The following is a 14448-nucleotide window of genomic DNA, read 5'->3' on the forward strand; positions in this document are numbered from 1 at the left end:
TATATGGATGGAATCAAAATGATCCCGTATTAAGTAAATTTATTAACATGTTTGGGTGGCTTTCTTCAGCTTGTAGGATAAACAATTGATCCCTTAAGATAAATAGGTGGTGAATTTGAGGTTCGAATTTTTGTCCTTACATATATAATACAATGTCCTCTATCAATATGAGGAAAACCAATCTTAAATGAGCCATATACCTATTTAGAATTGATAGTTCACGTCTCCTTATAACCTTCCCTTTGATTACACTATATATATTCCATTTTATGTTCAATTGTTTTGCTAATTCAACTTCCCTGGTTGAGTTTTCATCCAAAAAAAAGGAGAAGTTAATGAAAGGATGAATTCAGTTATATCCGGTCCCTTTAGACAAGGTATCCCAATTCATAAGGCATCATGCATGACTTATAACTTGAATTATTCAAAGAAATGTTTTACTATAGTTTTCTATTTTAGAATTATTGAAGTTGAACCTAGAAGGTCTAGCTCACATTTTAACAAGTACTTGCAAACAACTACATCCGTTCCAAAATGTAAGCAAAAATGAGTTAACATAAATTTATGTATTTGGTACAAATTTTGAACCAACAAATACATTAATTTTTGTTGACCAATTTATGCGAACGGAAGGAGTACAAGTCTAGAAATTCCACCATATTTCAAAGTGATAAACATGAAATGTTTTCCTCTTAGTAGCAATTTTTAAACATCACTCCTTTCCGACTTCTCCATTCAATGATTTGTTAAACTGATTTTGTCTACAAAAGTGGCACGATCTTCATTCTTCATGTATATGACGATTGCTATCTTGCAATGTTTTCAATCTACTGAAATATTTTTATTTTCTTGCTTCATTGATTTAAAATTAGTATCTTCAACCGATGAGTTTGACAATGTCATCAAATCCATTTAACGAATGAGCTTGAGAAATTTGACACTAAAATAAATGATAACATTTTAAAAGTGTGCTCTTTGATAACAATGGCATGTAAGGAAAGTGTAAAGATTGTTAACACTGCAATTTCTTTTTTTCTCTTGGGTATCATAATACAATAAATTTCATGGACAGTTCATGCTAGTCGTTGTTCGTTGGCAAATTAGTTTTTAAGTATGCTTATGTGAACTATCCCGCATAGCAAGTAGTAATCAATTAAAATAAATTAAGAATTCCAAAGAAAGCTAAATAATGTGTATGCAAGCAAAATAAAAAAGGGACCCAAGTGTACTAATATAAATTTGTAACATATTTTAGATAATCTATCTAAGTTTAGACTTGCTAAGAAGCAAAAGGGAGACATGAAGAGTCAGTTTAGTGCAACTTAAAAGTTGTAATGGTTGAATCAACTTTAGCACTAATATGCAAGCAAAGTTAAAAAAAAATTTACATTTCTTTTGTTCTCGTTGACTGGTAGTTCCGATTTTCGACTAATTTACTGAAATTACATATTGACTCCTCGGTTACTTATTTCTTAATATGTTCAAACACAAGGTAAAATATGCACCAAAATATTAAGTGCTACTTTACTAAAAAAAATGAGCTCAAGATTAAATGGTAATGTGAAATTGACTTATCTACCAATATTTCAATTTTTCATATATTAACATATTCATAATTTTCAAAGGGACAAAAATTATCAAAGGGACTATGCTCTGAAGGTTATTCATAATTTTGAAGGAACATTATATTTCGAAGGGTTGTGGTCTTAAGATCGCTTATTAAATTCAAAGGGACAAAAAAGAAAGAGGGAGAAGTTTGCTTGGAAGTGTGTAGGGCAGACAAAGGAAAAAGAGAGAAAAAGTTATTGATAACTCAACATGACTCTTCCCTAAAAAAAAAACCTCAATAGGACTCTTGTGTTAAGCTTAGTGGGCGTGAAACACTCATTATATAGTGCAAGAACCAATATGGCAACCAAAATGGAGGGTCGAGATCGTTTGACCATTGTGGAATTAACAACATGGTCTTGCCTCGTTAATCACTTGAGTTGACTTGCACCAATCAATGGAGGGCGCACAATGTATGTGGCATGCACATGTAGGTGTGTGTTCAGCGCGTGTTGGTGTGTGCCATGAGCGTGTTGACACCTGCAAACTGCTTACGTGCCAATGACGTGTACCGAAACCAAAAATTCCAAAAATAAATAATAAAATTTAAGGTTTTGGATCACTAACAATAATACATCGTACAACCTCAAACTCAAGCGGATGGACAACGTGTGGTGGTCATGTTGAGTGTGTCATCACTCGTTTACGAATATTTGTACCCCCAAGATCACAACCTTAGAAGTCATACCTCCATTAAATAAACACTACTGTTGTGTGTAAACTATCCAATGTTGGACATAGTGTTCCAACATATACTTAGTATTGGTGCATGTTCAATACAATATATGTGAAAAAATTTAAATTCAGGTACGATGCGAGCATGCGGCCAAACTCATATTTGAATTCAGGTATAATTTTATTTTTTTTACAAGAACAAACTCATATTATTTCATTCATGCAAAATGCTAAAGATATAAGATGGTATGTAATCAAATACATCGTAACTAGCATACAATTTTGACGCCTTTGCTAAAGAGACTCACAAAGTATATGTAAAATACTTGTAATGAAGATCCATTTAAAATTCTTTATTAATGTATAATTATAATGATCACAATTAAAAAGAACAAAAAATTAATTGTTGTCAACAAATAATTTAATTTTTATTTAAATTAAAATATTTTTTAATCTCTATGTTAGAATATCAACACAAACTTGATTAAAAGAATTCAAAAAAGTCTTGTCTAATATGAACAAGATTTGATCTCTTCTCTCTAATTACCATCTCCACTAGTTTCTCACATATATACTAGATATGCATTTGCGAGTATCTTTAAAGTATATAATATGTATCCAGTAAACTATCTTAAAAAATTAAAATAAAATTATGATACCTTTAAGATATATATATATATGTATTCATGCATGAGAGTCTCTGAAGTATCGATACCTAATATGTATATGATACGGATTCGTCTTCAGTTTTAGAGTACCCAAACTTCATAGTTTTAATAAAGGATCTCCTTCTTTTGGATTCATCCAACTGTGGGCTATTGTGAAGGGGTTGGAGATTATTATTATTATTATTATTGCTGGAGATTTTAACAATGACATCCTTAACTCATCTTGATTGTGATTGTTCCAAGATGCATCCTTTTGCTCATAAACACAATTTATCAGCTAAAGTACAAAATATTAAGTATAGTCATGTGCAAATTTGGCTTTAACTTAAATATGGAGAGTCAAATTTTTGTTTTTATTCTAACTTTTACTTCTCAAGTCATGTTGGTGAGGGAGGTTTTCCTTTTTTTTTAGTTTCTTCGGACTTTAAGCCTTATTTTCTTCATTAAAAAAAAAAAAAAAACAAATAAAATTATTTTCCCCCTCAAATTTGCATAGGTGATACATGTACCACCCCATGTGGCAATACACCCTTTACACCCACATAAAATTCTGACATGTGGCAATCTTGACCCCACATAAATAGAAGATAAAGTGTGGTTGTGAGATGAACTTACCAAAATATCCCTAATACATGGGGTGTACAATGGGATGTATGAATAAATGGTGTTTATGTAACATTTTTCTATTTTTTATGTCAATGTGAAACAGACCTCCATATTATTGCAATGCATATTGATAGCAGTTGAAAATAAAATTTATTAAAACAGTCCTCCATATTATTGCAAATTAAACACAATTACAAAATGGGATCAAACCATGATCTCTCATAGGGATATTCTCAAACTTTTTAACAAGGTTTAGTGCAAAAGCATCTCTGACGGAAGCCTTCGCAGTGTCCTCCAGGAAAACCCTCAGTTTGGCACACAGAAGCACAATTGGTGTCACTCACACATAGTCCTTTGAAGTTGTTACTTGGAGTCTCACAAGTCCTTGCTTCTGCCACCATAATTGGCCCCATCTCTGTCCATATCACAAAATCAACAACACAAGTAAATTACAAATTCATTCAAACATAAAATAACAAATAAAATAAATAAACGGAAATCAAATCAGACTAGAGTTAGATTTGTGAAATAAATAAATATTAAACACAATTATTGAGCTCAACAAAAAAATTGAGATCAACAAAATATTAAACACAATTGTAGAAACTAAAATTAGTTAATTGAGATCAACAAAAAAAAAAAAAATGTTGTAAATTAATTAAGCATCAAGAAATTAGACCCCACCAGTGGCCACAAGAAGAAGAAAAAAAACAAAGATGGTGGAAACCAAAGGAAGTGAACGAGCCATATAGGAGACTTAACTTGTGAGAAGAAAAAACTGAACTAGTTAGAACTTGTTGAGATGAGATGCAAATGGAGCTAGTTTGTCTTAAATAGGGAAATAAAATCTTTTTGGGGTGCGTAAGTATAGCTTAATTAATAGCGTCAAGGGCATTTTTGGTCTTTAAGAATTGGCTAGCATCATATGAAATTCGCGCACACAATTGTAAGTGTGACACCCTAGACCCTAAAATGTAAATATTAAAATTTAAAATTTTTTTTTTTTCTTAATGTGATTTTGACAAACGCAGGGTCAAGGTAGACAAACACAAACAATGAAGAGGTGTTTCGAAAACATGTATTCCTTTCGTCTCATTATTTGGCAAAGTTGACTCTGTCATACATACTAATGCATCGTTCTGATTTTAAATATCTTAAATAATCTATTAGAAAAATTATAAAATTTAGGCTTAATTACTCTTTTGGTCCCTTAACTTATTTTTTGGTTTCGTTTTGGTCCCTTAACTATTAAAAGTTTCGTTTTGGTCCCTTAACTTACTTTTTGGTTTCGTTTTGGTCCCTTAACTTACTTTTTGGTTTCGTTTTGGTCCCTTAACTATTAAAAGTTTCGTTTTGGTCCCTTAACTTATTTTTTGGTTTCGTTTTGGTCCCTTAACTCTTCCTCCGTCAACCACTTTGGTCCTTTATGTTAGGATGAATGTATTAGAGTTAAGGACCAAAATGAAATCAAAAAATAAGTTAAGTGACCAAAACGAAACCAAAGAATAAGTTAAGGGACCAAAACGAAACTTTCAATAGTTAAGGGACCAAAACAAAACCAAAAAATAAGTTAAGGGACCAAAACGAAACTTTTAATAGGTAAGGGACCAAAACGAAACCAAAAAATAAGTTAAGGGACCAAAAGAGTAATTAAGCCTAAAATTTAATATGTTCAAAATATTCATTGATATGAATCTAAAAACATATTATATGCTACCACTTGTCTTTGTATATTAGTAGAAAAATATGGTCAAAACATATTATATGAATAATACACATTTTCAAATTAGGTCATATAAAATGGGATGGAGGGAGTAATAGTATAAAATAATTGAGAAAAACACGCAAAAATTTATTTTTCAGGTTCTTGAAAAATTGCACTTCCTTCAGTCACTATAATAAAAAAAAGATATATTTTTCATATAATTGAATAATTGTTTTATCTTGTTTATATTATAAATCAAATACATCAGATATTCAATAAATCTGAAAAAATAATATTTATAAGCTTATCATACTGATCTGAGGAAGTACATCACTTTTAAATCATATTTTCTTTGGTAATGTTTATAAGCTTGAGACGAAGGGAGTATGTGATGCATGAAACAAATTAGAAATATATTTTTCTTAGCTTCTAAGCACAATGAAACTACTGGTCAAGCAAAAGAAAGCAAATAAATTAAAATGAAACTTGTTGGAAATTGAAACCGAAGAGTTTGTTTTAACTATGGTTATATAATCTAGTCAACTATCAGTATTATGAGTTGTTTTACTATCTCCGATCATATTTATAAACAACTTTTACTTTTTTATATTCATTAAATAATTGATGATGCATCTGGTTAAATAACTAATGTATTTGAACTATATAAAGTAAAAGTTGTTTATAAATGTGATTGGAGACAGTAAAACAACTCATAATACTGATACTTGACTAGGTTATATAACCATAGTTAAAACAAACTAACTCCGTTTCAATTTCCAACAAGTTTCATTTTAATTTATTTGTTTTCTTCTGCTGACCAATAGTTTCATTGTGCTTAGAAGCTAAGAAAAATATATTTCTCATTTGTTTCATGCATCACATACTCACTTCGTCTCAAATTATATGACGATTTGTTTATTTTACATATATTAAGAACTGTAATTAATTTTGTATTTTTTATACGAAATTATATATTATAAGTTGTTTTACAAAATTGTCCTTAATAAAGGGTATCGGAAAAATAAGAGAGAGTTGTCTTTAATAAAGAATTGAAAGAAGAGAGTAATAGTAAATAATTAAGGATAGTAATAGAATTCAATATATCTCGGGGAGGTTTTCCTTTTATTCGATTTCTTTTTCCCTTGTTGCTGGCTTTAAGCCCTATTTTCCTCATAAAAAAAATATCAAATAAAATTACCTTTCCCCTTAAGTTTGCAAATTTAGGATTTCAATATGAAAAAAGTGAACACACATGTACCTTTGATGTTTGATTGGGTATATATCTATCATCCAATTATTCAATGTTATGTCATATATATTTTTGTATTAATTTATTTAAACATAAAATCAAATTTTATCTCAATTTTACCTACTGGGTTCCGGTGCCTAACCAAGCTTAAGGTACCTAAGTATTTACCATGAAAGAATTGGAAAACATATTGTAGGCTAAAATTGTAGTTGCATAACACAACAATTGTCCGTAAAAAACAAAAAGCAATTGTTATTTGACTCTTTTTAATTTATTCTTTCATTAATTAACTTATTAAATTTCAAATTGCAATGCATATTGATAGGAGTATAAAAAAATATTATCAAGATAACTCATCCACATTATTCCAAATTAAACACAATTACAAAAGGTGATGAAATCATCATCTCTCATATATATAGGATCTTCTCAACATTTTAACAAGGTTTAGTGCAAAAACATCTCTGACGGAAGCCTTTGCAGTGTCCTCCAGGGAAACCCTCAGTTTGGCACACAGAAGCACAATTGGTGTCACTGAAGCATGCTCCTTTGAAGCTGTTACTTGGAGTCTCACAAGTCCTTGCTGCTACCATACTTGGCCCCATTTCTGTCCATATCACAGATCAAAAACACAAGTAAATTAATAATACTTTCATGCAAAAAATAATAATAAAAGGAAATCAAATTGCACTAGATTTGGATTTGTGAAATAAATAAACATTAAACACAATTATGGATTACATTATGGAATGTAAGTGTGCTATAATAGCGACTAAAGTTAGTTAGTAATTGAGATCAACAACAAAATGATGTTGTAAATTAATTAAGCATCAAGAAATTGCACCCACCAGTGGCCACAATAAGAAGAAAAAAGACAAAGATGGTGGAAACCAAAGACACTGAACGAGCCATATTGGAGACTTAACTTCTAAGAAGAAAATGAAACAAAACTAGTTGGAACTTGTTGAATGAAATGAAATGGAGCTAGTTTGCCTTAAATAGTGTAATAAAGGTTTTTTTTTGTTTTTTCTTACCCAAAAAGAGGGTTCTTTTCCAAGGTTAATAAATGCTCTTTTTCTAAGGGATGAATATTTTCCAAGACTGAATTTAACATTTTCATTGTTTTCGAAATGGACAATATTGAATTACTTTTTAATAAAAAGAAAATATTGAATGATTTATTGAGTGTCGGTGGCAAACGCTCTTTTCAATACTCACTTGTTTATCATGTAAAATTTATGCAAGGGCATAATAGGAAGGGGAAAAAACACTAATAATTCATTGATATTGTAAAATGACATATACTTTAGGACACATGTATTTTTTTAGAATGACATATAATTTGAGACGAGAGAGTAATCTTTTTTTTTAAGAAGCTAAAATAAAATTTCATTAAACAAACCTCTTTGTTTTTCCCACACAATGAATGTTGAAGAGAAGCAAAGCAAAAATTCCAGTTACATCAAAAATAGGTAAGGGACACCTGAATGAAAATAAAAGAATTGTTACAAGAAATTTAAAAGATTGACCCACCATGAATGATAGTCAAAAGCAAAATTTTTGTACTTCGTTTTTAACCAACCAAAAGATTAAGTTTTAATGTTGTCAGGCATTAATTTATTTGACTTTTTAAATTAATTCATTAATTTATTAAATTTCAAATTGCAATGCATATTGATAAATTAATGGGATAGTAGATAAGGAAAATACAAAAAAAAATATGTTTAAAATATGCTCCATGATATATTTTTTAAATTATTTTTCTTGACTAATTAGGGTGTCCATGATATCTCAATGGTATTAAGTTGTCATCTCAAGAGTTTAAAATATATTTCATACTTCTATTATATAAGATACTATTAAATCCATCATTCAAAAAAAATATATATCTTTAATTAAAGTGATATTATGAAATAAAAAAATTATATATGAAATTAATATTTTTTTAAGGGGATATGAAATTAATATGATATTATGAAATAAAAAAATATATATATGAAATTAATATTATTTTTTTGAGGGGATATGAAATTAATATTTTAAAAAATAAAATATATGTATGCATATTAATATTTTAGATTATAGTATACATATTAAAAAAAAATTGACAAATGTTTGTAATTACTATTGTTTTTACAATTTTATCCTTTAAGAGAGAGGGTTGGTTTATGTTTTCAACATGTTATTTATTGCTAATTGAAGAAAAAGATGTATAATAAATAGGGGCATGTATGTAAAGAAATAATTAATGTAGTTGGAAATAACAAAGGGGTCTTATAAAAAGGGACAAAAAAATTCTCAAAAGGGTTTTATAATTAGGGACGGAGGTAGTATCTATTTTGAGTTTTGTAAGGTTATTAAGGAAATGATTAGTAGTGTTGATTTTATTTGAAAAGTGTGTTTCATTTACTAAAACACTTTTATTAACTGTAGTTAGTGGAATAGTTAAAAGATTGAAATGCAATTAAAAAAAATTAAGCAAATGGGCGCAAATCGATTTACGACACCCTAAGTAGATTAAAATAAAGGTTTATATGCATTTTTGACCCCTTAATTTTTAAAAAATTTGCGATTTTGGCCTCGTAACAAAAAAAATCATTTTTGCCCTCAGTCATTATAAATATGCTCTTTTGTGCCTCTATCTTCAGAGAAATATGCTCTTTTGTGCCTCTATCTTTAGAGAAATATGCTCTTTTCTGCCTCTATCTTAAGGAAAATATGATTTTTTTTTACTCTCTATCTTTAAGGAAATATGTGCTCCTGACCCCTTATCTTTACAATAAGTTGCGATTTTAATCACCTGTTTTAGGACACGTGACGTCTTTTTAATATTTTGTAAAGTTAGGGGGCGAAACTGTTAATTTTTTGTTAAGGGGCTGAAATCACACATTTTTAAAAGTTAAAGGGTCAAAAATACATTTAAATCCAAAAGAAAAAAACAAAAAGTACAAAGACTGGGGGAACCTAAAATAAAAACTCAGTGTAAAGAAATAACAAGCAACCTGAATGCTATAGACAACTACAAAAGTTAAAAGAACCACAAATCCTAATCGGATGAGTCAACCTTGCACGACTTGCACAACCCAACAAACCTGAGTACGGGTATGAAACTAAATTTAAAAAAAAAATATGACGTAATTATGGATAATTGTCGGATAGATTTAATTATGAACAATTGTAAAAGATCATGTAATGTTCTTGTTTATGACTTATTATAAATAGTGTATGAGTTGTATTGCCTCTGGAAATGCTATGGTTGAATTACAGGTAAAAAGAGACCGAAAATGGTTTGATTTCCATTATGTAGAAGCCACTGTCTGTATAATTGATTTCCTCGGCAGTTAACTGCCAATAGATCTGACAACACTTAACTGCTGAGGAAATACAAAATCGGCGGCAGTTAATTGTCAAGAGGTATTTTGGTCATTTATTGATGTGTTTCAGCCTTATTAAGTGTGTGAACAGCAATTTTCGTGACAATTTGCTAGTTGCAAGGTTATATCCAATTTCCATATGCAGCAGCCATTCCTTCTTCCAACGGGTTCTATATTTCTCCACTTTTGCTAGTTACACTCCGTTTTCTTATTTTGCTTCCTATAAAATAAGGATCATGCTAACTACTTTCCCGTTTTACACTTCATCCCTTCTTTCTTCCCCTAACGTGCCAATATCTGATGAATTCAAGACCAAGTTTTGTATTTGGCCTTGTCTTTCTTAAACATCCCTCACTTCTCCTCTCTTTCAACGTATCTTTTATACCAAAAATAGAAGAATTTTTGTCTTTCTCTCTCTTAATTCTTTAGTATAACATGCAAATCCAATTAATTTATATCTATGTTGATGATCTTAACTTCATGAACGTTGATCACTAGGATTGTACATCTTTCTCTACACATGATTAGGAGATTAATCTCTCTAGAAGTAATTAAAACTCATTTGAAAAAATTATATTTCTTAACAAAAATAAATCAAATACACCGTTCAATATCAAAGTCTCGACCAAGTAATTAAGTAACTTGATATGATTATTTACCACACAGCACATCGAAGTAACTCATTTTTTATATTAAAAAAATAAATAAAAAAAAAAAAAAACTAGAATAACGTGTGTTTGGTTTTATTGAGAGTCAAAATTATTCTAAACACATAAATGTAATCTGAAAATATTGGTGTGATGTCGATCCCAATTTTTGTATATAAGATTAATTTTAACTTGAAGCTATGATATATAGATTTTAACTCTAAACAAGATTTCTTACACCTAATTCTAACATCCAATTTACTTTTATGTGAATGCTTTCAAATATAACATGTATAATTATGTTCAGTTTAAGGGTCAAGCAGTCCAAATTAAGACTTTCAGCCTTAAAATGTTGGGATAAAAAATATCTAAAAAAATCAATTTAGTTTATATCTTGAGATCAATAAAACTTATTTCTACTTTTCCTTCAAAAAAAAAAACTTATTTCTACTTTATTTTATTTATAACTCGGATTTATTAGAGGAATAAACCCACATAATTTGCAGTTTGATATGATCAAAGATTGTTTGAGAGAACACACATGATATTCTTCATTTCATTCACTTCTACTCGTACGATCGAAAGATCTATAACAAGACATTAAAAAAAAGACAAAGATAGAAAGAAACCCATAATAAAATGGATAGCTAGCTAGCTTTATTCCAAAACATGAACAAGTAGAAAAAGGTGATGGATCCATCATCTTTTTTTTCTTAGCATATAGGGATTAATTTCTTAAACATGTATTTAACAATGTGTAGTGCAAAAGCATCTACGACGGAATCCACGGCAGTGTCCTCCAGAGAAACGTTCTGTTTGGCACACAGAAGCACAGTTGTGATCACTAGCACATGGCCCTTTGAATTTGTGACTTTGTGACTCACAAGTTCTTGCTTCTGCCACCATACTTGGCCCTATACCATATATCACAAAATCAATTAACAACAATTCTATATCAAAATAAAGAAATATTATGGATTATACTATGACTATGTTAATTGAGATTTTGTCAAGATATAAACTGGTTAATTGAGTAAACAAAGACATGATGGTGTTAGATTAAGGATAAAGAAACACTACTCACCAGTGGCCACAAGAAGCAGAAGGAAGACAAAGATGGTGGAAACCAAAGGAACTGAACGAGCCATGATAACTTGTAAGAAAAAAAGAGAACTATAGTGTAGAATTTTAAGTGAAAATACACATGCAACTAGCTTGCCTTAAATAGGGCAATAAAGGGTAGTAGTGTCTTGCAAAAGAATAGTTTACCGACAAATATATTATATGCTTTATATTATTTTGGAAAAAGAAATCATATAATTTTCCCTATAAATATAATTTATATAATATAATATCATTTACTTTTATTTGAATTTTTATTTTATACACCTTACACAGATTTCATAAATATACACAAAATTTACATGACACAATATCTAACATAAAAATATACACAAAATTTTCATATAATATATATTTTATTTATTTCTCTTTTTTTTTAGAGGGTTTTATTTATTTCTCTTGCTTCCCCTAAAAAAAGTAAAAAAAAATATCTCTTGCTTAGTCACTGTTGTAGCGGAGGAAACTCGGGTAGGTAGTATTTGAATGGAAGATTTGCTTTTTGACCTAACTTTATTATAAATTCATAAAAATAAAAAAATATATATAGGAGCTACTACTATATTGGTTTATCTCTTATCAGGATATATTATTAAAAAAAAATCTAAGATACTAGGTGAGTGGTATTTAAAAAAAAAAATCGATGAATCAAACAAATAAAATTTGTAAGAAAATATTCTAAATTAAATAAGTAATTCACTTTGAAATTTCTTAAAAATAAAATTGACATTAGGAATTTTTAAAAAACTTGATTCTAATAATTTTCAAAACTAAATTACTTTTTGACCCATTAAACCAAAAATATTTTTAAACTTCACTTCGGTCTTTTAAGTTTTTTTGTTTCATTTGATTTCTTGAGTTATAAACATTAGACAATTTATTTCTCAATCTTTTTTCATTTTATTTTTTGTCTCTAAGTTATAAATTATATACATTGACAGAAAAAACAAAGCATCTTATGTTTGCAATTAAATAACTTAAGTGTTTACTATTTATAATTTAATATATTAAAATTGAAGTAATCAAAAGTTTACACGTTTGTAATTTAAATTTAAATTTATTATGGAAGAAAAGAAAAGAAATGAAACGTCTTGCTTTCAAAAACTACGAGACAACTATTTTTAGAAACAAAATTCACGAGTGATGATGATTTTGTTTTTGAATAATGCATATCATGATCATGAATAATGGATACAGACAACAATGAATGATCCAGAAAAAGGTGACCATTCAATTCAATAAATGACAAGTGGTAGCAGAAACTTTATTGCTTTTGAGCTAATCTTATTGACAAAAATGGGGTACTCTTTTCTGCTTTTGTGTTGTGTGTTTTCATTCACACTGGTTTCTCCACGTTGTTTACAACAGTTCATGACCCACCATTGCTATGTTAGAGTGTTTTCTTTTACTTCCTTGTCGTCGTATGATAAAGATGGGTCCTTCTATATAAATGGTGTACCTCCTATACTCCTAGGAATAGCAAGTATCTACTCACACGGTATACCAATCAATTCAAATAAGGTGGTATCCAATGAGTCACATTTAATTTGATATTAAGGAGTGCTACCAATACACTATCAAACACATTTTTTGTATTTTTTATATTGATTAAAGGATTATGCTAACAAGTGTTTAATGATTATAAAAAGAAATGTCTTGAAAGTTTAAGTCAAACATAAATGTATAATTTTCTATCAATAAAAAAAAAAAACTACCATTTTAATTGTTTAAACAATGTCTTAACATTTTCTTTGATTAAATTCTATTAAGCCTTTTCTTTTGTAAGAAGGAAAATAGCTCTTTTCTTTTTACTAAGCATCTATAATAGCATATTAGGTTACTTCCTCTATTTAGCATTTTTCTGAATAGCATTTCATTGTGTGACGGGAAGAAAAAATGTTTGTTTATATAGATGAATACTTTTAAAAACATTTGTTTTTTGGTCTAATATAAACACTTTTTCTATCATTTGTGAAATACATTTTAATCATCTGTATATAAATGATCCAACTAAACATTTAAAATGGAGTGTTAAATTGTAGATGCTCCAACTCCAAGTCTTGTTAATGTGATTTGTGTGAATTTCAACTTCAACTGATATAAAGAAATGTGTCGAGAACAGTATGTAATGTATAGTCTTTCTCATTTGTCATCATATTAGTATAGATTAATTAATAAAATCTGAAATTACAAATACAACTTTTAATCAAATATAGACTACGGTGGCTAGTGACTGTGGTGATACATACCTAAGTCAATAAACATTGGTATCTCTAGAGTCCCATACTACCATCGACGAGGGAAACAAATTGAGTGCTTAATGGATGGAGGGTCTCAAGTGAGCACTCCCTTTATTTGTGGGTCTTATATCTCTTTAATATTAAAAAAAAATGTAATGATATAAAAAATAAAATAAAAAAACTATTGATAGATGATTAATGAATTTGGTTTAAAAAATTTCTGTGACATGTTAAGTTTGAGTGATTGAGTGTTTATTATTTACTATTATTAAAAAATTATAAATAAATTATGAGTATACGTGAAATCTATTTAAATATAAAAAATGAACGTCTTCATTGTAGATGTTTCTACATTTGCATGTTTGAAATTTATCTTCAAATATTATATATATATATATATATATATATATATATATATGTGAATCACAAATATGTTTTGTTTTTTTAATATCATGCATTCACATCTAATTATGTTAAAATCTTGTCAAATACTCAAGCACTTGAATGAGGTCTCTTTAAGCTTAACCAGAGATTTTAAATTCAAACTCAACTCTAAA

The 14448-nt window shown here is 28.8% G+C and overlaps 3 protein-coding genes across 3 annotated transcripts; all 3 read right to left on the reverse strand.

The window, feature by feature from the left end:
• Positions 1 to 3694: 3694 nt before the first annotated feature.
• LOC11425256 (defensin Ec-AMP-D1) lies at positions 3695 to 4370 on the reverse strand. The gene is made up of 2 exons (XM_003628931.3): positions 4242 to 4370; positions 3695 to 3972 (listed from the first exon to the last, which is right to left on the reverse strand). Exons 1-2 carry the CDS (start codon positions 4303 to 4305, stop codon positions 3800 to 3802), a joined length of 237 nt encoding a protein of 78 aa, XP_003628979.1. The 5' UTR covers positions 4306 to 4370; the 3' UTR covers positions 3695 to 3799.
• A 2479-nt stretch (positions 4371 to 6849) lies between these two features.
• LOC11421732 (defensin Ec-AMP-D1) lies at positions 6850 to 7481 on the reverse strand. Its single transcript, XM_003628930.3, has 2 exons — positions 7360 to 7481; positions 6850 to 7118 (listed from the first exon to the last, which is right to left on the reverse strand). Exons 1-2 carry the CDS (start codon positions 7421 to 7423, stop codon positions 6949 to 6951), a joined length of 234 nt encoding a protein of 77 aa, XP_003628978.1. The 5' UTR covers positions 7424 to 7481; the 3' UTR covers positions 6850 to 6948.
• Positions 7482 to 11058: 3577 nt separating this feature from the next.
• LOC11430877 (defensin-like protein 1) lies at positions 11059 to 11779 on the reverse strand. Its single transcript, XM_003628929.4, has 2 exons — positions 11617 to 11779; positions 11059 to 11446 (listed from the first exon to the last, which is right to left on the reverse strand). The coding sequence occupies exons 1-2, from the start codon at positions 11678 to 11680 to the stop codon at positions 11280 to 11282; spliced, it is 231 nt and encodes a 76-aa protein (XP_003628977.1). The 5' UTR covers positions 11681 to 11779; the 3' UTR covers positions 11059 to 11279.
• Positions 11780 to 14448: the final 2669 nt, after the last annotated feature.

This window comes from Medicago truncatula, chromosome 8 (assembly GCF_003473485.1).
Source record: "Medicago truncatula cultivar Jemalong A17 chromosome 8, MtrunA17r5.0-ANR, whole genome shotgun sequence".
Classification (NCBI taxonomy): domain Eukaryota; kingdom Viridiplantae; phylum Streptophyta; class Magnoliopsida; order Fabales; family Fabaceae; genus Medicago; species Medicago truncatula.